At 37.4% G+C, this 27,607-nt stretch overlaps 1 protein-coding gene across 2 annotated transcripts in view; it reads right to left on the bottom strand.

Moving 5' to 3' along the window:
* Positions 1 to 27,607, bottom strand: part of KCNH8 (potassium voltage-gated channel subfamily H member 8) — a 369,992-nt gene that overhangs the window by 119,048 nt on the left and 223,337 nt on the right. Inside the window, exon 6 of one of the 2 annotated variants that reach the window (XM_078072240.1) lies at positions 2,958 to 3,118. In XM_078072240.1, coding sequence (XP_077928366.1) covers positions 2,958 to 3,118 — 161 coding nt within the window. The remainder of the gene's footprint in view (positions 1 to 2,957; positions 3,119 to 27,607) is intronic. The other variant, XM_036099185.2, reaches the window with a different exon arrangement.

Raw genomic sequence — 27,607 nt, 5'->3', positions numbered from 1 at the left:
GTGAGTTTGGGCTCTTAGTGAATGAAAGAAAACAGAGGCATATTTGATTTAGATGGAAATATATAATCTGAAAAAGGGAAAGTATTCTTTCTACTCTTGGGATGCTGTTCTGAATTTTTCACTGATAAAAATTAGAAGCAGCTTATAGGTAGGTGCAAGACAGTGATGTACTCATCAGAACCCCTTATCAAATGGCAGTTTCCCCTATTACCAGCTGGACATGATCACTCCCTGGCTATCCACTAGGGGCGAGAAAGAGAGAAAGAGAGAGAAGTTGATTAACATGTACTGAGGTCTTTCTGGGTGTTTGACACTTAGCAAGGTATTTTATAGAAATGTTGCCTTTTTAGGCTGCTGAGAAACCCTGTAGCGATTTTCATGCTCATTTTGCCAATTTTGATGTTAACTTCCCCAAGGAAGTCACTCAGACGGTAAGTGATAAGACTGGGATTTATACTTTTGCCTTTTTCACTCTATCATATTTTCTGTCTCATTCACAACTTTGTCTCTCAGAGTGCCTTTCATAGTGACTTACACATAGTAAATTTTATTAAAGAAATGTGTGAGCTGTGTATAAAACATTTATCATCAGCAATTATGGGCAACGTCAAAATTAGAGCATCCAATACGTTTTTGATGGTTGTAATGCATTTTTGAATGTCATCTACAGAGATGCACTAACTGGATGTATTTTATTTATTTATTTATTTTTAAAAAAGATTTTATTTATTTATTTGACAGAGAGGGACATATCGAGAGAGGGAACACAAGCAGGGGGAGCGAGAGAGGGAGAAGCAGGCTTCCCGCTGAGCAGGAAGCCCAATGTGGGGCTCGATACCAGGACCCTGGGTTCATGACCTGAGCCGAAGGCAGATGCTTAATGACTGAGCCACCCAGGCGCCCCTAACTGGATGTATTTTAAATCTGGAAAGCCAACATCTGTGTTTGCTTATTTATCTGTTTCTTCCACCCCCCCTTTTTTTTTGTAAGTCTGTGCAGTATAAAAACTTTTCCTCATAACCTATGTTTTCCTGGGGAGTAAATATAATACATTAAACAAGATTTTCTGTTCAAATAGAATATTTCATCTTGACTAATTTATTTGCGGGCATAGCAAATTTATGCGCCAATTTGTTAATGATCATATGCTCACTCCTGTGAGAAGCAGAAAAATTATCACTGAGAAGAGAGATTCCTTTATTCCTTCCTCTTTTTCTTTCTTTCTAACATAGATGTTGATCTACAACTTGCATTCTTTATAAAATGTTCATGACAGATTTCACAAGACAGAATGAGGAAAGGGAGCAAGAACGCAGTAAAAGTGTGCAAGTATTTAAAATTCATCAAAATATGAGAATTAGACTTTTTCAAAAATCCTTTGTGTTAATTTTAGACAATGAGGATGTTAATGATATATACACATGTTATGTATCTTAAAATTGTATATATTTTATAAATAATTATATAACAGATATTTTAAATAATTCTATTTGTTCAATGCCCAAAGAGAAATGGAACATAAAAAAATATTATTAGTATTTAGTAGCAAAGCAGTAAGTTAATTTAGAGCACAGTCTATTGAACACCATTTATTTAACAATTCTCCAGGAGAATGTGGAAAATTTTTCTTAGCATTTTGTGAATTATATATTTCTTTTGAATTTTTTTTGTTGCACTCTTGCAAAAGCCTTGTTTTAAGTCATTATGCTTTCATTATAGTACACTTATCTAGTCAAATTCAATTTTAAAAAGCACTTTAAGAAGCTTGGATAACAATTCAATGTGGCACTGATTGAGATTATATACTAAATTTTTCCCCAGAGTTTTCCTTTCAGTTGACTTATAAACCTTTTAAAGATGTTGACACTCTCAACTTTCATCTTAAAAAAAAAATAGAAAGAAAAAGAAAAGAAAAATACTATTATATAGGTAATTAACAAATGCACAAATCTGTACTAAATAGGCAGAATTACAGTTCAATCTTCATTCTGAAGTCAATAAGGACTGTATTTGAAAAACACTGATCACTTTAATATTGAAAACTGTGCTTTTAAATTCTTGATAGAGAATCTCAAGGGGTTGTTGACTGAGTAAGAAATATGTTTAATTTCAACTAATGTTTAATCAATTTTTGCCTGCTATAATTGGTTCCTCTAGCAGCAAATTGCATTACTGACCCCAAAATGCTATTATACCTCCCTAAAAGTCTCTCTATGTATAAGGGAGCACTTAATGCTTTTAAGAACAATTGTTTAATAGTAAAAATAGCTACTACCACAAGTGGACATATTTGCTTTGCATGAGGAGGCATAAGGTTTTATAAAGGTTTTCCATGAAGAAAGTGGAGAAGTTACAATCCTAGAGAAAATTTAAAAATCCAACAGAGCTCTCAAGCTCATGGTCACTGTGTCATTTAGGTTTCTGCCCCACCCAACATTTTTACAAGAACTTCTAAGAAGTGGTTGAATTCTTTTATTTTAATTTCAGTATTTTTCTGTGTCTTGATTGGTCTTTTGTTTGTTTTGCCGGTGAATAATGAAATACTCAAGGGGTAGGGAGTAAAAGTCATAAAACTGGAAGAAATCTTAAACTCTCTGCTGAACTTCGGAGGCAAATATCTCCTTAAGTAACACAAAGTAATGCTTGTATTCCCGCAGATGGTTTCCTAACCAAAGGATTTGTTCTGGGTCAGTATTGATGATAAACTCAGGCTTTTGGTATATCCCGGTCTAGGTATTTAAATAACTCAAACAGGTAATGCAAATTTCAAAAGGAACTAACTTCCTCAAGTGGACAATCTGTGGCCTCCATACCATTGGCCACTTTGGTGTCTTTATTCAGGAGGGCACAAAGTCCTGGATGCATAAATTGTCACACTTAAAACCTGAACATGTGGAAAATAAACACAGGGTTAAAAATAACCCTCAAGGTCATGTGGAAGAGTCCTCTTTACTCACCACTGTGACGTTGAAAGCATACAGGAGATCAAAAGGCAGGGCAGCGATTAAATCAATGATGAACCAGGTTGTGACGTAGTGGATGCAAATTGATCTTGCTTCAAAGATAACTTGGCCAGACTTGCTAACATAGGTTGTTCGGAAATTTAAAATAATATCTGCTTGAGAAAAAAAGGTAAGAGAAAGAGAAGGAAGAAACAGAGAGAAGAAAAGGAGGAAAGACAAGGAAGAAAGGAAGGATGGAGGTAAGCAGGCATGCAGGCAGGGAGGAAGGGGAAGGAAGAAAATTGCATAAAGTTAAAAAAAAATCAGACAAACGGTAACCTCTTAATGTATTTCAGACTGATAATACCTGAAATACTCTTCTTGACAGATCCAGCTCAATTCAACAAACAGGTATTGAAGAAGGGTGAAGAAAATAATATTCTCTGAGCACTTAACACGTTCCAGACATTGGGACACACGTTAGCATAATTAAAACGAGTAAAAATAGCAATAACAATAATAGTCATCAGTTGCTAAATGCTCACTGAGTACTAGGCATTGTCCTAAGAACTTAGCATAGGTTATTTCACTTAATCCTCAGAACATGGTCTTAAGTAGACGTATTACCTCCATGTTAAAGAGGCAAAAACCAAGTCTTAATGAGGAAAAGTAACACATCCACGATCATAATGTCAACAGTGGCAAAGATGATTTTGAGCACAGATATAATTTCTACTCTGTATTCTTTTTTAAATAAAATTCTACTTTATTTCATGAGCTAAATTTTATTAATCTCTGCAGGCACAGAATTCATCTCTGCCCTAAAGGCACTTATATTAACAAAATACCAGAAGATTCTTGTTTGGATTTCTAGGTTAAGTGTCCCCATTCCATTTTCATGGATGATGTAATCATTTCCCTACATCATTCTTTTGTTATATTTTTATTTTATATTTTATTATTTATTGAGCTTTTTACAAAATATGAGGCCCTCCTGAGCGCTGGTCGAATGACAAGCCAGAACCACAAAGATCATCTTAGGCTCACTCCTGCTATCTATGAATAAACATCTCAGAGTCTGTTATACTAGTCCCTGGGTTAAATATTATTAAAGCACTGGAAAAGATTACCTTTTCCTTAGTTTGTTTTAGAGTTGAGCACAACCAGGCCATAGGGAATTTCGGGATTGCTTCATACATGTAAGGGGGATAATGGATGAGTATTTTATGGACTGGTGAATTCAATAGAACATACTTCTCCATGGAACTTTGGTCTTGGAAGTGAATGTGGGAAGTAAATATGCCAGTCAAAGAGAATAGGAATTGAGGGAGTTATGAAGCAAATGCAAAGCTCTGAGTTACATGGTTATTGAATGAATTGGAATACTCTTTACAGTTAATTTAAACCTTTGAAAATTAGCAGAATAGGGTTGTGTGAGGATAAAAATTTGGTATCATGATCACGATGATGATGGCAGTGATAGGACATACAATAATGTGCACTTGGCATGTCATTTTTACTTTTCACTTCATGTTCACACTTGTGGTACACAGAATTCAAAGATGACCCTCACTCTCATATGATCTCCTCCCCTTAAGTGGGGGTGGAACCTGTGAGCATGATAAGATATCATGCCATGATCATGTTGTAGGATATGGCTAATGGGAGAGTCACCTAGGTGGCCTGACTTGATCAGGTAAGGCCTGTCCAAGCAAGTTTTCTTCAGCTGGTGGTAAGGGATTGGAAGCCAGTGAGACACATTCTTCCTTGCCCGGAAGAAAGCAACGGCCACAATGTGGAAAGGATCACATGGCAGGGAAGGGCGGCAGTCTCCAGTTGCTGAGAGTGGCCCCTTGCTGACATCTAGCATGAAATGGGGACTTCCATCCTGAGGAAATGCATTCTTCCAACAGCCACATGAGTTTGCAAGTGGATCTTAGGCTCCAGAAAGAAACACACTTTAGTTGGCACCTGGATTTCAGCCTTATGAGGCTCTGAGCAGAACATCCAGCTAGGCCAGACCTATCCGACCTATAGAAACTGAGATAATAGTTGTTTTAAGTTGCCAAGTTTGTGGCAATTGGCTCTGCAGCACTAGAAAAATGAATACAATGTAGGAACTATGACAAGACAGATTACTATTACATTATTATAGATAACACACATGCAGTTAGCATGAGCCCGGTACTCTTCTGGGCCCTGTATAATCATAATCTCATGGACTCCTTACAACAATGCTAAGAGGTAGACAGTTTTATTATGCTCTTTTACAGATGAAGAAACTGAGGCGCAAAGGAACTGAAGTGACTTGTCCAGGGTCACACAAACGATGAAACTGAAGCATAGGATTAAACTCCTCAGCTAGTTAGTCAAAGAGCAAGACCCAAATCCAAGTCTCCTAATTTCCCATTCAGCACTTTGGCTTTTGGTACCTTCACAGAGGCCAGTCACCTCCCAAGTCTGGAAGCAAGTTCTAGATGACTTAAAAAGAAAACAATAAACTTTTCTAGTCTACTGTGAATGATCCAACTTTTTAAAATAGCATTATTAAAAGTCACATTTTTGTCAAAAAAATAAAAAATATTGAAATAGTTCTATTGCTGATATTGAGAATCTGAAACGAAGAAGCAGTGGCTAAACCATTCACAAAAGATGAAAACAATCCCAAGGTGATTTTTGCTGCAAAGTAAAAGTGTTATCACGGCCAAGTTGCAAAGCATCACGGCCACCAAGAAGGAACAGAACACAGTGGAATGCCATCAGGCTGTTATGGTAGCATGTGAACTTCCCATTCTTTCTCTTAACTTTCTGGGTTCATGTATTTCCTTATCAGGAAGCCAATTTAATGGGTCAGGCCACCAGCTGTTGAAATAAAGCAGGGATTTCAACTTCCTGCTTTCCAAAAGAAAACTCAGATTAGGCATTTAGGTTTTCTTTTTTTTTTTTTAAGATTTTATTTATTTATTTGACTGAGACAGAGACAGCGAGAGCAGGAACACAAGCAGCGGGGAGTGGGAGAGGGAGAAGTAGGCCTCCCGCAGAGCAGGGAGCCCGACGCAGGACTCGATCCCAGGACCTTGGGATCACGACCTAAGCCGAAGGCAGACGCTTAACAACTGAGACATCCAGGCGCCCCTAGGCATTTAGGTTTTCATCTTATGAGTGAGAAATCCAGAGTTGTTTACCAAACCCTTCCGGTGATCTGTGGTTTCCATAACACCGGCAAATTCATTTTAAGATTGGAGGGACAGAATCCAATTCCGTAAGTCTGCGAGTTCATTATAAGATTGGAGGGAGAGAATCACTAAATTCTCCTCCTGAAACCAACATTACACAATATGTTAACTAACTAGAATTTAAATAAAGATTTGAAAAAAAAAAAGGAAAAGAAAAAGATTGGAGGGACAAATTCCTTGCATATTTACTAACTGATCACCCGTTCTAGAAATTTCACAGAAAATCCCCTACCACCATCCACATTCCTGGGGCACTCCCATGAATGGAGGAATGAATAAAATGACTGGCCTTTGGTTGATTGATGCAGCAAACATTTTTAAAGCTGTGTAGTAAATTATGTGTTCGACTAAAAAATAAAAGAGGTGCAGACTTCTGAATAGAAAAGACACTTTTCTTGGATGAGTCATTACAGAATATCAGTTTAGAAAGCTTTTAAAAAATAATTTGTTACTCATTTGAGTTAATTGGGTGAACAGAAGATATGCTAATTTCAGGTTTTAAAAAGAAGTAATTATAAGACTTTTATACACAAATAGTGATAATAGTTAAAGAATATAAAAGTGATTATTTTTAAATCTATGGATACAAATCTATTTTTGAAATACATGAATACATTAGGCTTATTTTCAGGGAGAAAAAAACTACATATATATCATATTCTAAGATTTCCAGGATAATGGTCTTATTGTTGTGCAAAACTGTAGGTTTATTCCATGGTTATTATTATTTTTGGAAAGCTCATTTCTAAGAAACCTACTTTTGCCATATGCATAAAAATAGACATAATCCTGGTGTATTGTGATTTACAAAAACTTTCTCACATTCATGAGTTTGTGTGACAATACCAACTCTCTCAGGTGTACTATTTTCTGACTCAGGAGATTTAAGAACCTTGTTTAAAGCCATGGAGAGAGTAAGCAACAGAGGACAGGGCATCTATTGACACTTGATCCCATTTTCTTTCCATTATCTTCAAGATTAGCACACTTCCCAATATATTTTAGAGGGAATAACAATAGGTCGGTGCAGGGAAATGCATTTCTGATCATAGCCCTTGGGTCAGACGCGGCATCAGCAGCACCCAGGTAAAAGAACGTCACAGAAGTGACATGGGAGCCACAGAATTGAATGTAAGGTAATGAACTGTCTTCGATTCTGTCTAGGCACAACAGGGAACACTCTGTTTTCTCTCCACTGATCAGAATGTGGTATCTGTGTTCGAGAACCAAGGGAACACGATGCTTATAAACATCCCCTTAAATGGGAGGGCAGAGATGGTTATGCAAGTTCTCTAAGAATGAGGGAAGCATAGAATAAAATAAGATTCTCATGAGGAGGAAAAGAGCCTTCCTTCCAGAGCTGGTGTCCCTTCTAAGAGAATCACAGCAGCAAAGTGGAGCTTGGCAAACGTTGGCTACAGCTGCTCCTCCCCCTGTGCCTGTCTCACTTCCTCTAAAGGCTGTGTATCTTTGGCAATTAAATCAGTGACTCATTCAAAAGTTACAGGAAGAATGTGGTCTCCTCCAGGCAGTCCACAACCTACCTGAAAGGCAACAGTATGGTTTCTATTTTGAGAAATCCGGAAAGCATAAGTATAATGTTTCTTGACATATGTTGGAAAATACATGAAAGCATACTACCATGAGAGACTATGGACTCTGAGAAACAAACTGAAGGGTCTAGAGGGGAGGGGGTGGGGGGATGGGTTAGCCTGGTGATGGGTATTAAAGAGGGCACGTTCTGCATGGAGCACTGGGTGTTATACGCAAACAATGAATCATGGAACACTACATCAAAAACTAATGATGTAATGTATGGTGATTAACATATAATAAAATTTAAAATATAAGAAAAAAGAAAGCATACTTATTATTATCCAAATTTCTTTGTGTAATCTTTCTCATTAATTCTGTTTATCATCAACATGCACAATTGTCCATAAATACACACACACACACACACACACACACACACACACACACACACAGTTCGAACCAGGAAAAGTATTCTAAAAACCATAACAAATTAATTTATAAGAATTTACTGCCTCAAAACCTTGCTGTCTCATGTGCTTGTATGTACATACATAATCCCTTGTAACACATGGTGCTGGTATCATGTGTAATGAGTAAATAAGCAGGGCAATAGAGAATCATCATATGTACTCTATGTGGTTTATAGAATTTCCAAAAAATTGGTCATAATATATACTACCAAAAGGAGGCGAAATATAATTAAATTCTCTGACGATTCAGATAGCACTTAATTATTTTCAGGATAATCAATTTGCCTTGTTGTATTTCAGTTTTACATAAGCATGATTCAAATAAAGACAAATAATAGAGAGCTAACTGTGTACATGTTCTGTTTTCATATTGTTAAGACCTCCAAAAATAAGTATTTCATTTCACTCCCACACTAAACAGCTATGTATGTGGACTAAAAAGCAGGAAGGTTAAATCCATTTTTTTTCTAGTTTGATTTCTTTGAGAACTATATAATTAGAAAGTAAAAGAAAAAAAGGGTGAATTTGATATGGCACAAATTAATAGATTTTTTTCTTTATTAGTATGTAAGCCAGTTGGGAAATAATTTAAAAATCATATTGGCTTACTTGTTAAGAAGTAAATTAAAATATAATGATGTTCATGCGAGCATATGCATCACATACAAATAATTAATATCTTCATTTAGCCATTTCTTTAAAAATTAATCAATGTAGTACAGCGTGGGTGGAAGGATATTTAACTAAACCAGCTGCCAACTCATATTCTAAAGATACCAAGTCTTTTTTCATTGCTGATGAGGCACTCTGAACACAGTATGATGTCACAGCAAATTGAGCTAAAGGTGTGGGTGAATAACCGAGAGCTAATTAATGAAGAAGTTTGAGGGACTAACAATCCTAAGAATGTAATTGATTGTCCATGTTAGTGGATGAGATTTTCATACCACCCCATCCTTGCTCATCTTGTCAGCATTTGTTCCTCTTGCTTACTTTAAATGAGAGCTCTATGATAAAGAAAAGGCAGCAGACTCTGAGAAATAGCATTTAAGAGCAATCGCCTGAAGAAGGCGGCAAGCAGGTGCATCCAGGGGTGATTGATGCTGGTACTGACTTCTGGTTTGTACCAGTGTGGCCTGTGTTATCATGGTGGACCCGTACATTGGTTGTGACCTTCGATATCAACATCACATGGACCCACGTAGTAGGGAAGGGACCTAAAAGTCACTATAACTTGAAGTAAACTTTTGCCAACTTAAATCTCCACCCGTTTTTTATACAGACTGCTCCCATTCTTTATTGAAAGGGCTAAAGTATAGCTATCTCTTTCAGCTTTGCAACATCCTTAAGCACTATAAAAATAACCCTACTGATGACCTGTTGTGCTCTTTGCCCCAGCATATGGACAAAAGGTGCCCCTTAAGTGCTTTATATATATGGACAAAACGTGCAAAAAATGATGCCTTGTCTCATAGCCACAGACTCTGATTTTATTATCTGGTATCATTCCACCTTTTGGTGCATAAGTAAGCCCCATCTGTGAATATGCTGCCAGGTCAAGAGAGATAGCACATACTCCCAATGTATCTCTATTAAACCCCCCACTTACTGTCTATAAACTAATTATTTTATTATATTGACTTTGTACATTGTTTTCATTTTATCGTATAAGTTAACATGTAAAAAGATTTCTGCATAACATGCACATTGATATGTGTAAAAACTACCAATTTGGGGTCCCTATAAATTATTCAACTTTGTTTCAGTGATACATAGCTCTAAATTAGATATTGAACTTTAGAATTACCAGATCATTTTTAATAATAATTTGATGATTAAACATAAACCTACTTTAAGACCATGATTCATGCATATGCCACTTAATTATAGAAATCCCTTTGGCATGCTTATTCTGTCTATAGTTATACTGAACAGGTGGTAAACTTTCCAAATTTAAGTACAATAGAAAATATAAGGACTGTCATATCTATAAATATCCAGTCATGAAATTTTTTAAAAACCCTAAACGCTGAAGTCTACTAATTTCATATGAAGTACATATTGCTTATTCAAGTAATAAAACTTAGAATTGATGAAAACTGAGATAAATTAAAAAATGTATTGATACAATTAATGTTTGCCCCAAAGTGAAATCCAACATATATATCCTCATTAGAGAGAAAAATTTTAGATTAAATAATAAGGTCTTTTATGGTTATTACATTTTAATTAGGACTTTCATGATCATTTTCATATTTGAGGAAAATAGTGCCCTTAGTATTTATGGCAGTCTTTAGTGCTGCCTACCAAGAATTCCTGGCTCTCTACCTCCTGGTATGATTATATTTTATGATTATATTTCCCCACCACCTGAGGAGATTGTGTGTCTCACTTAGGCTAAAATTACGAGAGCAGAAGTAGCCTGAAACACTCTGGGCAAAATTTTGAGAGCTAGTGTGCAATTCCTCACATTTTCTTTTCCCTGCCTTGATGATCATGGGAACATGTGGCAAGATGGAGTCTCTGTCAGCCTAGGTTTCTGACTGACTACAGTGGACAGAACTCACAGCTGACCCACAATGGACACATAGCATGAGGGAGACATAAAACATTTTGTGTTATATCCCACTGAGATTTTGAGGTTACCACAGCCCATCCTGACAAATATGTATTCCTAAAAGGCTATAGAGCAGAGTGGCTAACAGTGAGTATCTGGAATCACACTTCTTGGGTTATAACCCATTGAGCAGCATTAGCTGCTACTGTCGTTATCAGTATTAGTAATATTACTAGTAGTAGTACTACTACCATTCTGTAGGATTCAAAACTGAGAAACAGGGACAATGAATGACTTACCTAAAGTTGCCTAAGAAATTCATACTATTACTTTTATTGTTACTTTATAGATCTGATACACATAATATATGGTGCTAACATGACAATAAAATTATAAAAACAATGAGCATAATAATAGATAGCATTTTTAAAGGTCTTCCTACCTGATAGGGTTTGTTTTAAATGCTTTTTTTTTTTTTTAAGATTTTATTTATTTATTTGACAGAGAGAGACACAGCGAGAGAGGGAACACAAGCAGGGGGAGTGGGAGAGGGAGAAGCAGGCTTCCTGCGGAGGAGGGAGCCTGATGCGGAACTTGATCCCAGGACCCTGGGAATCATGACCTAAGCTGAAAGTAGACGCTTAACGACTGAGCCACCCAGGTGCCCCTTAAGTGCTTTATATATATTACCTATTTTGATCCTTACATGGTCACTATGAATTAGGTCTTATGTCCATTTAGTAATAGAGTACAGGCTCAGAATTAATTAGCCCATGGTTACCCAATTAAAAAATGGGAGAGCTGGAATTTATACTTAGAGTCTGCCTGTATACAACCACAAAGCATTTTTTATTATAATTCTTCACCTTCTTGCAGTTTAGGAAGGGAATTCTTCTGGTGAGATCTATGAACTACCTTTTGAAATTTAGGTACTTTTTAGAGTCATAAGAAGATAATATGTAGTATTTGACTATAGATTGCTATATATAAAATTATTCAGCATCTTTAAAACTTCTGTTTTTTTATTTTGTTTTTTATTTCTTCAAATTTTTATTTAAATTCTACTTAGTCAACACACAGTGAAATATTGGTTTCAGGATTAGAATTCAGTGGTTCATCACTTACATATAACATCCAGTGCTCACTCCAACAACTGCCCTCTTTAATACCCATCATCCATCTACCCATCCCCCACCCACCTCCCTTCATCAACCCTCGGTTTGTTTTCTGTCTTTAAGAGTCTCTTAGGGTTTTTTTCCCTCTCTCCTCCAGCTTGCCCCATATGTTCATCTGTTTTGTTTCTTAAATTCCACATATGAGCAAGATGATATGATATTTGTCCTTCTCTGACTTATTTCGCATAGCATAATACATTCTAGCTCCATCCACATCATTGCAAATGGCAAGATTTCATTCTTTTTGATGGCTGTATATATACTACATCTTCTTTATCCATTCATCAGTCGATGGACATTTGGGTTTCTTTCCATAGTTTGGTTATTGTTGATAATGCTGCTATAAACATCAGGGAGCATGTACCCCTTCAAATCTGTATTTTTGTATCCTTTGGGTAAATACCTAGTAGGGCCATTGCTGAATTGTAGGGTAGTTCTATTTCTAATTTTTTGAGGAAGCTCCATACTGTTCTCTAGATTGGCTGCACTAATTTGCCTTCCCACCAACATTTCAAACGAGTTCCCCTTTCTCTGCATCCTTGCCAACACCTGTTGTTTATTGTGCTGTTAATTTTAACCATTCTGACCGGTGTGAGGTGGTACCTCATCATGGTTTTGATTTGCATTTCCCTGATGATGAGTGATGTTGAACATCTTTTCATGTGCCTGTTAGCCATCTGGATGTCTTCTTCGGAAGTGTCTATTCATGTCTTCTGCCCATTTAACTGGATTATTTGTTTTTGGGGTGTTGCATTTGATAAGTTCTTTATACATTTTGGATACTAACCCTTTATCAGATATGTCATTTCCAATATGTCATCTCCCATTCCTTAGGCTGCTTTTTAGCTTTGTTGATTGTTTCCTTTGCTGTGCAGAAGCTCTATATCTTGATGAAGTCCCAATAGTTCATTTTTGCTTTGGTTTCCCTTGCCTCTGGAGATGTATCTAAGAAGAAGGTGCTATGGCTGATGTCAAAGAGGTTGCTGCCTGTGTTCTCCTCTAGGATTTTGATGGTTTCCTGTCTCACATGTAGGTCTTTCATCCATTTTGAGTTTATTTTTGTGCCTGGTGTAAGAAAGTGGTCCAGTTTTATTCTTCTGCATGTCACTGTCCAGTTTTCCCAACACCATTTGTTGAAGAGACTTTTTTCCATTGGGGATTCTTTTCTGCTTTGTCGAAGATTAGTTGACCATATAGTTGTGGGTCCATTCCTGGGTTTTCTATTCTGTTCCGTTGATCTCTGTGTCTGCTTTTGCGCCAGTACCATACTGTCTTGATAACTACAGCTTTGTAATATAGCTTGAAATCCAGATTCGTGATGCCTCTCTCTTTGCTTTTTCAGGGTTGCTTTGGCTGCTCAGGGTCTTTTGTGGTGCCATACAAATTTTAGGATAGTTTGTTCTAGCTCTGTGAAAAATGCTGGTGGTATTTTAATAGGGATTTCATGAAATGTGTAAATTGCTTTGGTTAGTACAGACATTTTAACAACGTTTCTTCTTCCAATCCATGAACATGGAAATGTTTTTCCATTTCTTTGTGTCCTCTTAAATTTCTTTTGTAAGTGTTCTATAGTTTTCAGAGTACAGATCTTTTACCTCTTTGGTTAGGTTTTTTCCCTAGGTATCTTATGGGTTTTGTTGCAATTGTAAATGGGATTGATTCCTTGATTTGTTTTTCTGCTACTTCATTATTGGTGTATAGAAATGCAACAGATTTCTGTACATTGATTTTATATCCTGCGACTTTGCTGAATTCATGTATTAGTTTGAGCAATTTTTTCGTGGAGTCTTTTGGGTTTTCTGCATAGAGCATCATGTCATCTGCAAATAGTGAAAGTTTGACTTCTTCCTTTGATGACTTGGATACCTTTTATTTCTTTTTTGTTGTCTGATTGCTGAGGCATAGACTTCTGGTATTATGTTAAATAGTAATGGTGAGAGTGGACATCTCTATCTTGTACCTGACCACAGAGGAAAAGCTCTCAGTTTTTCCCCATTGAGAATGATATTAGCCGTGGGTCTTTCATATATGGCCTTTATGATGTTGAGGTATACTTTTTATCAAAAATTGATGATGTATTTTTTCAAGTGTTTTTTTCTGTATCTATTGAGAGGATCATATGGTTCTTATCCTTTCTTTTGTTAATATGGTGTATCACATTGATTGATTTGCAAATACTGAACCACCCCTGCAGCCCAGAAATAAATCCCACTTAATCATAGTGAGTAATTCTTTTAATGTACTGTTGGATTTGATTTGTTAGAATCTTGTTGAGAATATTTGCACCCATGTTCTCAGGGATATTGGCCTGTGATTCTTTTTAGTGGGTTCTTTGTCTGGTTTTGGAATCAAGGTAATGCTGGCCTCATAGAAGGAGTTTGGAAGTTTTTTTTCCATTTCTATTTTTGGAAAAATTTGAGAAGGATATGTATTAACTCTTCCTTTAATATCTGGTAGAATTCCCCTTGTTTGTTGGGAGATTTTTGATTACTGATTCAATTTCTTTGCTGGTTATGGGTCTCTTCAAATTTTCTGTTTCTTTTTATTTCGGTTTTGGTAGTTAGTATGTTTCTAAGAATTTGTCCATTTCTTCCAGATTGCCCAGTTTGTTGGCATATAATTTTTCATAATATTCCCTTATGAGTATTTGTATTTCTGGGGTGTTGGTGTGTTCTCTCCTCTTTCATTTGTGATTTTATTTATTTGGACCTTTCTTTTTCTTTTTGAGAAGTTTGGCTAGGAGTTTATCAATTTTATAAATTATTTCAAAGAACCAGCTCCTGGGTTCATTGATCTGTTCTACTGACTTTTGTTTGTTTGTTTCTATATCATTTATTTTTCTCTAGTCTATATTATTTCCCTTTTTCTACTGGCTATAGGCTTTATTTGCTATTCCTTTTCTAGCTCCTTTAGGCATAAGGTTAGGTTGTATATTTGAGACTTTTCTTGCCTCTTGAGGTAGGCCTGTTTTGCAATATACTTCCTTCTTAGGACTGCCTTTGCTGCATCCCAAAAGTTTTGGACTGTCATGTTTTCATTTTCATTTGCTTCAATGTACTTTTTTATTTCTTCTTTAATTTCCTGGTTAACCCATTTATTCTTTAGTAGGATGTTCTTTAATCTTAATGTATTTGTGGTCTTTCTGATTTTTTTCTTGTAGTTGACTTCAAGTTTCATAGTGTTGTGGTTGGAAAATATACATGGTATGATCTCAATCTTTTTGTCCTTGGGGAGGGCTGATTTGTGACCCAGTATGTGATCTATTCTGGAGAATGTTCCATGTGCACTTGAAAAGAATGTGTATTCTGCTGCTTTAGGATGAAATGTTCTGAATGTATCTGTTAATTAATCTGGCCAGTGTGTCATTCAAAGCCATTGTTTCCTTGTTGATTTTCTGCTTCAATGATCTGTCCATTGACATAAGTGGGGTGTTAAAGTCCCCTACTATTATTGTATTATTATTAATGAGTTTCTTTATGTTTGTTATTAACTGATTTATATATTTGGGTACTCCCAAGTTGGGGGCATAAATATTTACAATTGTTAGATCTTCTGGATGGATAGACCCCTTAATTATAATACAATGTCCTTCATCTCTTCTTTCAGTCTCTGTTTTAAAATCTAGTTTGTCTGATATAAGGATTGCCACCTCGGCTTTCTTTCGATGTTGATTAGCATAATAGATGGTTCTCCATCCCCTCACTTTCAATTTGCAGGTGCCTTTAGGTCTAAAATGAGTCTCTTGTAGGCAGCATATAGATGGGTCTTGTTTTTTAATCCATTCTGATACCCTATGTCTTTTGTTTGGAGCATTTAGTCCATTTACATTCAGAGTGATTATTGAAAGGCATGAATTCAGTGCCATTGCGTTACCTATAAAGTTGGAGTTTCTGGTGGTGTTCTCTGTTCCTTTCTAGTGTTTGCTGCATTTGGTCTTTCCCCCTGCCACTGAAAGAGTCCCCCTTAATATTTCTTGCAGGGCTGGTTTAGTGGTCAGGAACTCCTTCAGTGTTTGTTTACCTGGGAAACTCTTCTCTCTCCTATTCTGAATGACAGCCTTGCCAGATAGAGTATTCTTGGCTGCATATTTTTCCCATTCAGTACAATGAATATATCCTGCCATCTCTTCTTGCCTGCCAAGTTTCTGTGGACAGATCTGCTGCAGACCTGATCTGTCTTCCCTTGTAGGTTAAAGACTTTTTTTCCATTGCTGCTTTTAGGAGTCTTTTCTTGTCTGTGTATTTTGTGAATTTGACTATGATGTGCCTTGGCAATGGTTGGCTTTTGTAGAATTTAATGGGAGTTCTCTGTGCTTCTTGGATTTTGATATCTGTGTTCTTCCCGAGATTAGGGAAATTTTCAGCTATAATTTGCTCAAATAAGCCTTCTGCCCCATTTTCTCTCCCTTCATCTTCTGGGATTCCTATGATATTAATGTTATTATGTTTTAATACGTTGCTGAGTTCCCTAAGTCTACGTTCATAATCCATTACCTTTCATTCCCTCTTCTTTTCAGCTTCATTATTTTCCATAATTTTATTTCCATTGATTCATTCCTCTGCTTCATCCATCCTCATTGGCATCCTTTTGGGTTTGTATCTTGGTTATAGCATTCTTACTTTTGGCCTGACTAGATTTTAGTTCTCTTTTCTCTGGAGGAAGGGATTCTCTAGTGTCTTCTATTCTTTTTTCAAGCCCAGCTTGTATCCTTATAATTGTCTTAAATTCTAGTTTAGACATGTTACTTATATCCATATTGATTAAATCCTTGGCTGTTATTTCTGCTTCCTGTTCTTTCTTTAGGGGTAAATTCCTCCATCTTGTCATTTTTTCCAGAGGGGAAAAAAAAAGAAAATCTAGTTCCTAGGTGTTTTTTCATCTGTTTGTTAAAAGAAGCTAGATCCAAAAAATAAAAATAAAAAGATACGTATTAAAATATATATAGATAATATATATATGTAAATAAAAATTAAAAAGGAATTAAAAAATAAAAATAAGAGTGCCTGGGTGGCTCAGATGGTTAATTGTCGGCCTTTGGCTCAGGTCATGATCCCAGGGTCCTGGGATCAAGTCCCATATCGGGCTCCCTACTCAGCGGGGAGCCTGCTTCTCCCTCTCCCTCTGTGGCTCCCCCTGCTTATGCTCTCTCTCTCTCTCTGTCAAATAAATAAATAAAATCTTAAAAATATATATATAAAAGTAAAAAGGAAGCTAGATCTTGTTTCCCATAGAGCTGAAGCTTTGCAGCTCTCTATGACAGCAGACTTGGTGCGAGTGAGGAGTTTGTGCTGGTCTTCTGGGGGAGGGTCCTGTTGTGCTGATTCTCAGACAGACTTGCCCTAGTGGAGATACACTTACAGGGCACAGGGGGACAGGGCTTGGTGTAAGCAGTTCCAGTCTTCACTTGGCGGTGCTGTTTAGCTCACTGAAGTTGGTCCTTACTGACAGGCAGGGGGCAAAATAGTGTGGCCCCACTCTCTCGTTCCTGGAGCTGAGGGTTTGTGCCCACCACTCTTCAGAAAGCCCTTACAGAAGAGCAAACAATCACCCCTCTAGTAACCCCAGCTTCCATCAGATCCCTGCCTTCACCCTGTCTGTGTCCAAGCCTGAGCCTGCCAGGCAGCACTATACTCCTATGTTTTATCTCAGGTGCACAGCTGGGTTTCAAAACTCCAAATTTTAGGGACTCCCATGATGTGAATGTGTGCTAATCCTCTGGTGAGGGTGTTGTCTTGCTTTCGCTGTTTGCCAGCCCATCCCAGGAGAAGTGGATGCCCGACCAAACTGCGGTTCATAGTTTATGGCAAAGTGGAGCCAAATATCCAGCACCCAGGCTCACTGCCCTCAGCTGGTGTTCTTGCTCATTTGCCTGGGAACAGTGCAGAATGTTGGCACCACCCGTTCTTCTTGTGACCTAGGGGATCCTCAGACCATGTTGTCCACTCCTGGAACTCTGCCCTTCTTCCCCCACCTAGATCACCTTTAAACCAGGCATGACCCAGGTGGTGGTGGACTTTTAAACTTCAGATTTTGTGCTCCCTTGCTTACAATACCTTGTGGTAGTCCCTGTAAGCAAGGCTCCCTCCCCTCCACAGCACCTGCAGTTCTTATCTCCCCCAAATCAACTCTGCACATCTAACCTTCTAGAAGGTGGTCGCTTTTCTACTTAAGACTTGCAGTTTTGTTCTCTCAGTCCTCAGATTGATTTCTTGGGTATTCAGAATGATTTGATAATTATCAATCTGTGTTCCAGGGACGGGACAAGTTTAGGGTCCCCCCACCCCCCCATCTTAACTCCTCTCCTAAAAAAGTTTTAATTCAAGAATTGCATATATACTGCAAAATGTACCAGTCTTAAGTGGACAGCGTGATGAATTTTCCCAAAGCTGACCATCTTTGTTATCACCAATGGATAGAGATATAACTAGGACCAGAATATCAGAAACTTCTTTTATGATCTTGTCCAGTCATTAACTCCCAAAAGATCCCTGTTGTCCTGATTACCATAGATTAATTTTGCTTAATTAATTAGGAACTTTATATAAATGGTTCATATAGTGTGTACTCTTGTGTATGGATTCTTTCATTAGACATTGCATGTGATTTCATCAATTTGGTATCACATTCACTTTTTTATTGTTGTATAATATTTCATTGTATAATTATACAGAAATTCACTTCTTAATTTTATTGTTGGTGAAAATTTGGGTTGTTTCCAATTTGGGCTATTACAGTTAGTGCTCTTAGAAATACACACATACACACACACACTATACCTTCCCTTGTATATTTCTAGGTAGGCCTGTTGACTCTACAAGTAGAATTGCTAGGTCATAATTATATATGTTACTTAAGTAGATTCTGGCAAAGCATCTAACAGAGACTGTACTAATTTACATTCCTACACACAGTGTATGAAATTTCATGTTGTTCCATATCTTCCCACAATCCTTGGTTCTTAATTTATTTTAATTTTTTTCTACTCATTCTAGTGGTGGTGAAATTATTTTCATTTTCCTAATGATATCAAGCACATACTAATTGCATACTTGGATATCTACTTTCATGAAATGTCAGTTCAGGACTTTTGTTTAATATGTTTTCCTCCTTTTTCTTTTACTGATTTGTAAAAATTGTTATTATATATTCTGATTGTGAGTCGTGTTCTGTTTAAGTAATTTATGCTTATTGCCAAGATCATTAAAATATTCTACTATGATGTCTTCTAGGAGTTTTATTTTTTGACTTTAACATTTTATCTACAATTGTTTGCTGAGAGTGATTCTGTGTATGGTTTGATGCAAGAGTCAAGATTCGTATTTTCCCAGGTGGATATCCAATTGATCCAGCACCATTTTAGAAAACACTACCATTCTCCCCAAAGTATTTTAGTGGCACTTTTGCCATAAATCAGGTGATCGTATATGTGTAGATTTTTTCTGGTCTCTACATTTTGTTTCAGTGGCCTATGTGTCAGATACCAGCTTTTCCAGTACAGTCAGAAATGGATAAGCTTAAACTCTATCAAAGGATTCTCAAATGCATTTAAAATATGACTAACATATTTGACTTTTAATGCAAAAGTTGATTAGTCACAAATCTGAAGTGTTATATTTAAAAAAAAACCTAAATGGAAAAAATATTCAGTATGTGAAATACTGGAACCATGTTTAAGAGAAAAATAGATTCTCACTTTAGCACATTATGATTTCATAGCTATTTTTATGATTGTGATCAGTAGAAATTGCTCATGTATTTGTGTTATGCCATAATTGCATTTCTACTTGTGGTTTCTATAATTTAGTCTACTTTTAGTCTTTGTGAACAGTAAAATCATAAAAAGATCAATAATGTCAAGCCGCACCTATCTGATTTCAGTAAGATACAAGTAGGATCAAGCAATAATGACAAAGTTGGGGCACAGAGTGGTTCTTTGCTCTAGTTGCACGATAATCCAGGTCACTGAAATCAAAAGGAAGGTTGGGGAAGTAAGACAGTATCTGGGTTTCATTAATTCTCTCTTAGGGTTGTCTGAGTAGAGAGAGAAGCCCAATGACAAGTCAATATCACCAGGAATTTAAGAGCCAAGAACTCATCACGGTAGCTGGATCACCAAAACCAAGAAGGGAAATCACAAAGCAAGCAGAAATAGAATCCAAATAATCACATATAGAACTCAACAAGACAAGGCAGTACTAGAGTGGGACAGGAGGAATTCCAGAGCCAGTTAATACCAACATGCACTTATAGTCAGAGTGAGAGTAGAAGATGAGCTTTAGGATAAATCTATCCTTTGGAAATGTAGAATATCAAAGGGTTACCAATTAGAGCTATAGCCTTAAAAGAAACAGTTTCTAGTTATTTTTATTTGTTTATATTTCACATTACAAGTTGTTGTTTTTTTTTAAGTTCTTACAAACTTTATCCTTTAAACTTATTTAGGATGTATCTGGAGGCTAGAGAAGAAACTGTTCCTGTATCTGTTTATACAAATAAAATATAATGTCTGGTGCTTCTGTATCTGTTTATATAAATAAAATATAGTGTTCTCAGTGATATTCTACAGAGAGCAAAACATAACTCTCAAAACCTACCAACTCTCTGTCTTTCTACTTATCATATTTTCTACATATTTTAATTACTTATTTCTACTTATTTTCTATTTATAGGGCAGTGGTTATTGATGTAAAGATAAATAACCAAAAGTTTACCAAGACACATTTATTTGTTAAAAATCATCTATTCATGTATTCAGGAAAGGTCTTGTCCTTAAATTAACTTTTTATTACATTAAGATAGTTTTACTGCTGTTTTTCTAGCAATATGGATAAAACCACATTGGCTTTGTCAGGCTAGAGTCAGAAAGTGCTACAAAATTCAGTTTACTCAGGATTGAACATTGCCACAAACTGGAAGTCTAGGGTTTTATTCCAAGAAGTTGTTTTCTGAGGCATTACTCAAACAAGTGAGTACTCCAAATGTGGTATTTGGCTGTCACTAGTATGTTACTTGCCTTGGAGTGGTTTTGATATATTCTATAGTCGAGCTAATGCTCTCTGCTTATTTAGCATTTGAATGTCCATCAGTACTGATGCTAATCTGAATACGTATTTAAGTACAAGCAGTAATGTCTCCTTTGCTATTTGAGAGATTCAAACATAATTTTTTCAACGTGCTTCAAGATTGCTATTGACCATGCATTCTGTATATTTCAATTGTTATCAGACTTTTCATGTGTATGGTCAGTTCGGATTTTCAATCTGTTACAAAGATACATCTCTTAGTGATAAGGATTCATTTGTCTTATCTTAATAAACATGTCCAAGACAGGGGCTGATCTGATCAAATATCACCTTCTGTAACTGTTCACTACTCTTCCTCTTTTCCTTTAGGTAGTACTTTTAATGAGCATGTAGATTATTTCCATTTGCTTATCTATATGCCTCACCACTTGGGAAGAACTGGCGTGGTGTCTTGTAATACACAAGATTTGAAATACATTCAAAACATGTAACAGCAAAGCTCTTAATAAATGAATGTGGAGAAAGAGCATATCTATTTATTTTGCAAGCAGAAGATTTGCATATTATGTTGATATTAGGTTGGGAAGTCAGTGAGTAAAAAGTAATTCACATAGAGTCAAAATTATACCCAAAAGAATTTTAGCAACTCATAAAGTATGTCATTCTAAAACGTCATCTCTCATCAAGTCCACTATATCACCTCTCTCTTCACCATTAAAAGAGATTGTGGCATCTTAAGTAGCAGATGAAGCAGCTGACCCACACCCAGTGGTCATGTTGTAACTTCTTCAAAATACTAATCACCTTCAAATCAATAAAATCCCCACTGTATGGGAGAAGCAAAGGAAATAAGACCTATTTCACACCTTACCTCATCTTGTCTTTAAGCTGAATGATGGGGGAAATTGCCTTTAATATTTAAAATAGTACCTTGTTTTCCTTCTCTCTCTCTCTCTCTCTCTCAGTCTAAAAGCCCTGTAATGCAACTGTAGTCTATCATGCAAAATACAGCAGCAAAAGATAGCTGTTCACCAAAATTCATATTCCTTTTTATCCAGAGTAACAGAATTGCAGCTGGAAGACAATTCTCGCCCCCTTTGCCACTGCTGTGGTCACATGTAAGGCTCTTGCAATGGAAGTATTGCATGTAAATTTTATATTTTGCACATAAAATTGTGCATATTTGCCTTTCCACACTCTTTGATTTTCTGTTTCTGCTGCTTGGAATGGAGAACAGAGTGACCTTAGAAGCAACCCACTAAAGATGACAGAGCCACTGTCGATCTCAGTTCTTAAACGACTCCATAAGGGAACCACCTTCCCCCTCTTCTTTCTACCAGCCTTCAATACACTCCCCAGAACATGAAGTGAGAGAGAAATAGCTTTCTACATCTCATAAGCCACTGAATTATTGTTGCACCTCTTGTTACAATAGCTTATTGAACCTAACTAATACACAAAGCAAAGTCCACTGCTCTCACCCTTCCATTAACTTAGTAATTTAACATTTCCCATGAAATAGTGTTTTGGTAGCTGTTCTTGACAGTCCAATCAAAATGTGACCTTTTATCATTATGAGCAAGGGACTCACCTAGTTCTCTAGCCTCTTCTAAGGATGGCAGCACTCCTAAGTAGTAGTTTTCTTTTACAATCTTCAGCTAAAAATTGGTCAGCATCATTTCATCATAAACCTTTCCTGCAACAGCTCCTGGGCATTCAATCTCCTGGTGTTGCTTGTTTAAAGCCAAGGCATTAGTATGATCCGCTGAGGTTATCCCAGTATAAACTTGCCAGATTTAGCACGGGACAACCATTTAACTTTGAATTTCAGGTAAAAAATGAATAATGTTTTAGCATAAATAAGTCGCATAAGAAGAAAAAGTCCTTTTATTGCTACAACCATCCTTGGATTAAATCTTTTAAGAGACATCCAGATGACCTGAAATTGACCATCCCTCTTTATCTTCCCAAAACATGTGCACAAATCCACCCAATGTCCTGATCAGGAACCTTAAAAATGTGTGTGTGTGTGTGTGTGCGCGCATGCACATGCACACCACCAGATGGGTACTGATGCTGAAGTGCACTATGCAGAAGTAACATGTTTCAGCACACAAATATGAAATATCACCTCCTCATCTGCCTCTCTTCCACTGGTGTCTGTTGTTTCCATTCTTTGAAAAATAATATCTTTGTTGTCGGCTAAGCTATTAACGTCCCTGTGGTTTCTTCCTGTAGATCTTACTTCTATCCTCAACTCATGCACAGCAAGAAACATTCCATCTACCTTTTCCCATCCACTTTTATGGTTGTACATTCTCATGCTTTGTCTTGCTGTACACCTCTGGAATGACCTTATTAGGTCTTCACATTTTTAAAAAAGAGCTGCGAATATTAGACATTCCCTCTTGGTTTGCTATTGGTCTCCTAAAAAGATGAATGAGAAGAATACTTCTTGTTCAGTATTCTAGAATTTTGCTCCATTCCAGATTATTTCAAGTTTTTCTACACTTTCTTATTATACATATAAATAAAATTGTTTTGAAGGCCTCCAAATGAATACCACCAAAATTACTGATTCCCACAAAAACTGCAATAATAACCATGCTATGGGCACAGCATTAGTAAATTTAAGATATATCTACTTTTTTTGTATTTTATTCTTTTAAATTATAATCTTAGTTTGGTTAAATGTGATGATATGATAATATGTCATGACTCTTTGGGATGAACACTGGCTTTTATTTATTTTTTTAAAAGATTTATTTATTTGTTTGTTTGAGAGAGAGAGAAAAAGCAGGGGGAGGGGCAGAGTGGGAGAGAGAACCTCAAGAATACTCCCTGCAGAGCACAGAACCCCATGTGAGACTCGATCTCATGACCCTGAGATCATGACCCAAGCTGAAACCAAGAGTCCAACGCTCAGCTGGCTGAGCCACCCAGGCGCCCCATGAACAATGGCTTTTAAAAAATGTAACTGGGTTCTTGGAGCGCCTGGGTGGCTCAGTCATTAAGTGTCATGGTCCCAGGGTCCTGGGATCGAGCCCCTCATTGGGACCCCTGCTCGGTGGTAAACCTGCTTCTCCCTCCCACACCCCCTGCTTGTGTTCCCTCTCTCTCTCGCTGTGTCTCTGTCAAATAAATAAATAAAATCTTTAAAATATATATATAACTGGATTCTAATTTCAGCCCTTGCACTTAGTAGCCGTGTCTACTTTGAAAAGTTGTTTTTGTTTTGTCTTTTTACCTTTTCTAAGTTCTAATTTCTATTTAAGTAATGAAACTAACAATTATTGCCCCTCATTTATTTACTCAGCCAATATTTATGGATTGCCTAATATGTACATGTATTGGCTGGATTCTGGGAGTAAGAAAAATACTAATAATCTGTTCATGTATTCAAAGAAATTGTAATTTAGTAGGGGATATAGGTAAATAAACAGGAAATTATAAAGTTATGTGATGAGTGTTCTGGAGGAAGAGCTATACTCAAAAAGGAATAGTTGATTTGGAAGATGAAGACTTAGAAGGTGAAGCTTGGCACAGACAAGTGGGAGATCACAAGTGAACTCTGTCCTGAGGGATGAATAAGAGTTATTAAGGCAAAGGAGGAAGAGGATGGAGACTGCAAGTATGCATTTATTTAAATTTCAAAAATAAGGAGGGCACCTGGGTGGCTCAGTCAGTTAATGGACCAACTCTTGATTTTGGTTCAGCTCATGATCTTAGGGTGATGAAATTGAGCCATGCATTGGGCTCCATGCTGGGCATGGAGCCTGCTTAAGATTCTCTCTCTCCCTCTCCCTCTGCTTCTCCCTGCCCCTCATGCATGTGCATTCTCTCTCTCTCAAAAAAAAAAAAAAAAAAGAATAGGAAGTGATTGAAGGGTTTTTCAAACAGTGAGATGACATGATCAGATATACATTATATTAAAACAACAACAACAAAAACCTGACTCTAGCATAATGAATAGATCCTAAGAGTGTAGGCAAGGAAGGAAGTTAGTCAGAGGATATGGTAATCCAGTCAGAACTGATGGTGACTGGAACTGAAGTGGTGGCAGTGAAGAGTAAGAAGAGACAGTGTACCAATAGATGGTTAGGAGTGGACCACACAGGATTTTGAGCTTGATTTTACTGGGGGATTAAGGGAGAGGGAGGAATCTGTGAAAAGGCCTATGTTCATGGCTCATGGGGTCATATTCACAGATATGGGAAAATCCAGGAAGGGAAGAGGTGAGTAGTTTAGGAAAAGAAGATGATGACTGTCTTATTTGCAATCACAGTGAATTCCCAGTCATGCTCACTTTCAAACATTCAACATCGATTTACTGCACAGTTACTGTACACCAATATCTGGAATCCAATGTCTTTATGCTCTGCTCTGCTTCTGAGAGGATGGTCTTTATCCAACAGTCCTCTTTGTATTAGGGTTTTGAAACGTTCCACTCCAGAAGCGAATTTCATTTTTCCCGTAAAGCCAGGCTTAGGTAGAATTGCGAATGGATGAATAACCACAAGCACAGCTTCTTTCTTATTGCCGCCTTAGTAAGTTCCTCCTCATTCCAGATGCTCAGCCCTCATGGTATCTCACCCCACTTTCCTATCAACTTCTCTGATCACATCTTCACATTCCAAGACTAATACTGACCAGCTTTACATCTATTTCAAAATACACCAGAGATGTCTTCCCTACAATCATGGAATCATCTACACAGCCTGGAGCAAGGCTACCACTGCTCTTTCACTGTCTGCTAAACGTTTTTCACACTTAGGCAAATTTTCCCAATCATTGTATAAGCTTCTCAAATATAGGGAGAACGCCTTCAATTTCTTCAATACACTTTTCATCACCCAAAGTATGGTATCAGGTTTCTGTCAGGGTTGCCTTTAAATAATTCTTAGTAGCTAATTGCTAAGAAAGATTTCTAGTTTTCTGGTGGGCAGGATATCCACCCAAGTTGAGACTAGCATCTCCTTGCTTCTCTGCACATCCATAGGTCTCTCTTCCGTCAGACATGGATGGCATCCTAATACCTAGCTTTTTGAATTGCTGAGTACATCTCACACTCACCCTAGTGAACCATTTGGGGGACTTTGAGAAGCTCTTGGAATGTATGCAAAAGGCAGTCAGGGCACCACAACCTGTGGGATTTCTCAAGTTACCTGCTATTTGCTTATTGGCATTGACTTGTTAAGGATTAGTTACTCTAGGGCGCCTGGGTGGCTCAGTCGATAAGCGTCTGCCTTCGGCTCAGGTCATGATCCCGGGGTCCTGGGATCGAGCCCCACATCCGGCTCCCTGCTCAGCGGGAAGCCTGCTTCTCCCTCTCCACTCCCCCTGCTTGTGTTCCCTCTCTCACTGTCTCTCTCTCTGTCAAATAAATAAATAAAATCTTTAAAAAAAAAAAAAAGGATTAGTTACTCTAAAGTAACTAAGTATACTGGAACACCTGGGTGGCTCAGTTGGTTAAGCGTCTGCCTTTGGCTCAGGTCATTATCCTGGGGTCCTGGGATCAAACCCCGCATCAGGCTCCCTGCTCAGTGGGGAGCCTGCTTCTGCCACTGTCCCTCTCCCCCACTGCTCGTGCTCTCTCTCTCTGCCTCTCTGTCTCCCTAAAATAAATAAATAAAATCTTTAAAAAAATAAAGTGAGCTATACTGTTTAAAAATAAAGAACAGCCACCTGTGGGACCACATGAAAAAACCATGGAGGCCTGCCTTTGGAAAAGAAGGCTATTGTTCAGCTCAATGAGCCACACTTCTTTTTTTTTTTTTTTTTTTTAAAGATTTTGTTTATTTATTTGACAGAGAGAGATACACAGCGCGAGAGAGAACACAAGCAGGGGGAGTGGGAGAGGGAGAAGCAGGCTTCCCGCAGAGCAGGGAGCCCGATGCGGGGCTCGATCCCAGGACTCCGGGATCATGACCTGAGCCGAAGGCAGACGCTTAACGACTGAGCCACCCAGGCGCCACCTGAGCCACACTTCTTATTCTGTTTATCTGCACCATAGTAGTAAGTAAACATTAGTCTACTGCTTACTATGGGTCAGATATGTATTAGCTGAAGGAACTATGGAAATAAATATATTATCCAGTCCATGTCCTCTGGGAGCTCATAGTTTATTTATGGTATGTGTGTGGAGGGGGGTATAAATAGGCAATTATGATATAGGGCTGAAAAGTCGGGGAGGGAAAGCATTTAAATAATGCATGAGGGAAACCTAACCCAGACTCCTGGTGATAGGGGTAAGAAGTGTTAAAAAGACGATCTTGTAGAAGAGGCCAAAGATGCTACTTCAAGGATAAGGAGAATTTTATTGGATAAAGAAGAGCTAAGGAGATTTCTTGCCACCTCCTTTTTTTTTCTTAGAGTAGCAACTATTAAAGATATGAAAATACAAAGTATGTAAGGAATGGCACAGTTGAAGAACTGTTGGTGGTCCAGTATGGCTGAAGCCACAGGAAAAGGGAGAAAGTGATGATAGATAAAAAAGATAAGAGTCTAGACCATGGAGGGTCTTCTAAACTATGCTGAGGAACTGCCATGTGCAATCATTTGAGTGACATCACATTGGTCCTCAACAAAAATTTAATGAATTGAATAATACCTAATGAATTACACCTAGGCCCAGGTGACCATAATGTTTTCTGTTATCTAAAATATTT

Source organism: Halichoerus grypus, chromosome 1 (genome assembly GCF_964656455.1).
Source record: "Halichoerus grypus chromosome 1, mHalGry1.hap1.1, whole genome shotgun sequence".
Taxonomy (NCBI): Eukaryota; Metazoa; Chordata; class Mammalia; order Carnivora; family Phocidae; genus Halichoerus; species Halichoerus grypus.
Note: the sequence above shows the minus strand (reverse complement) of the source record. Positions and strands in the feature narration are given on the sequence as shown.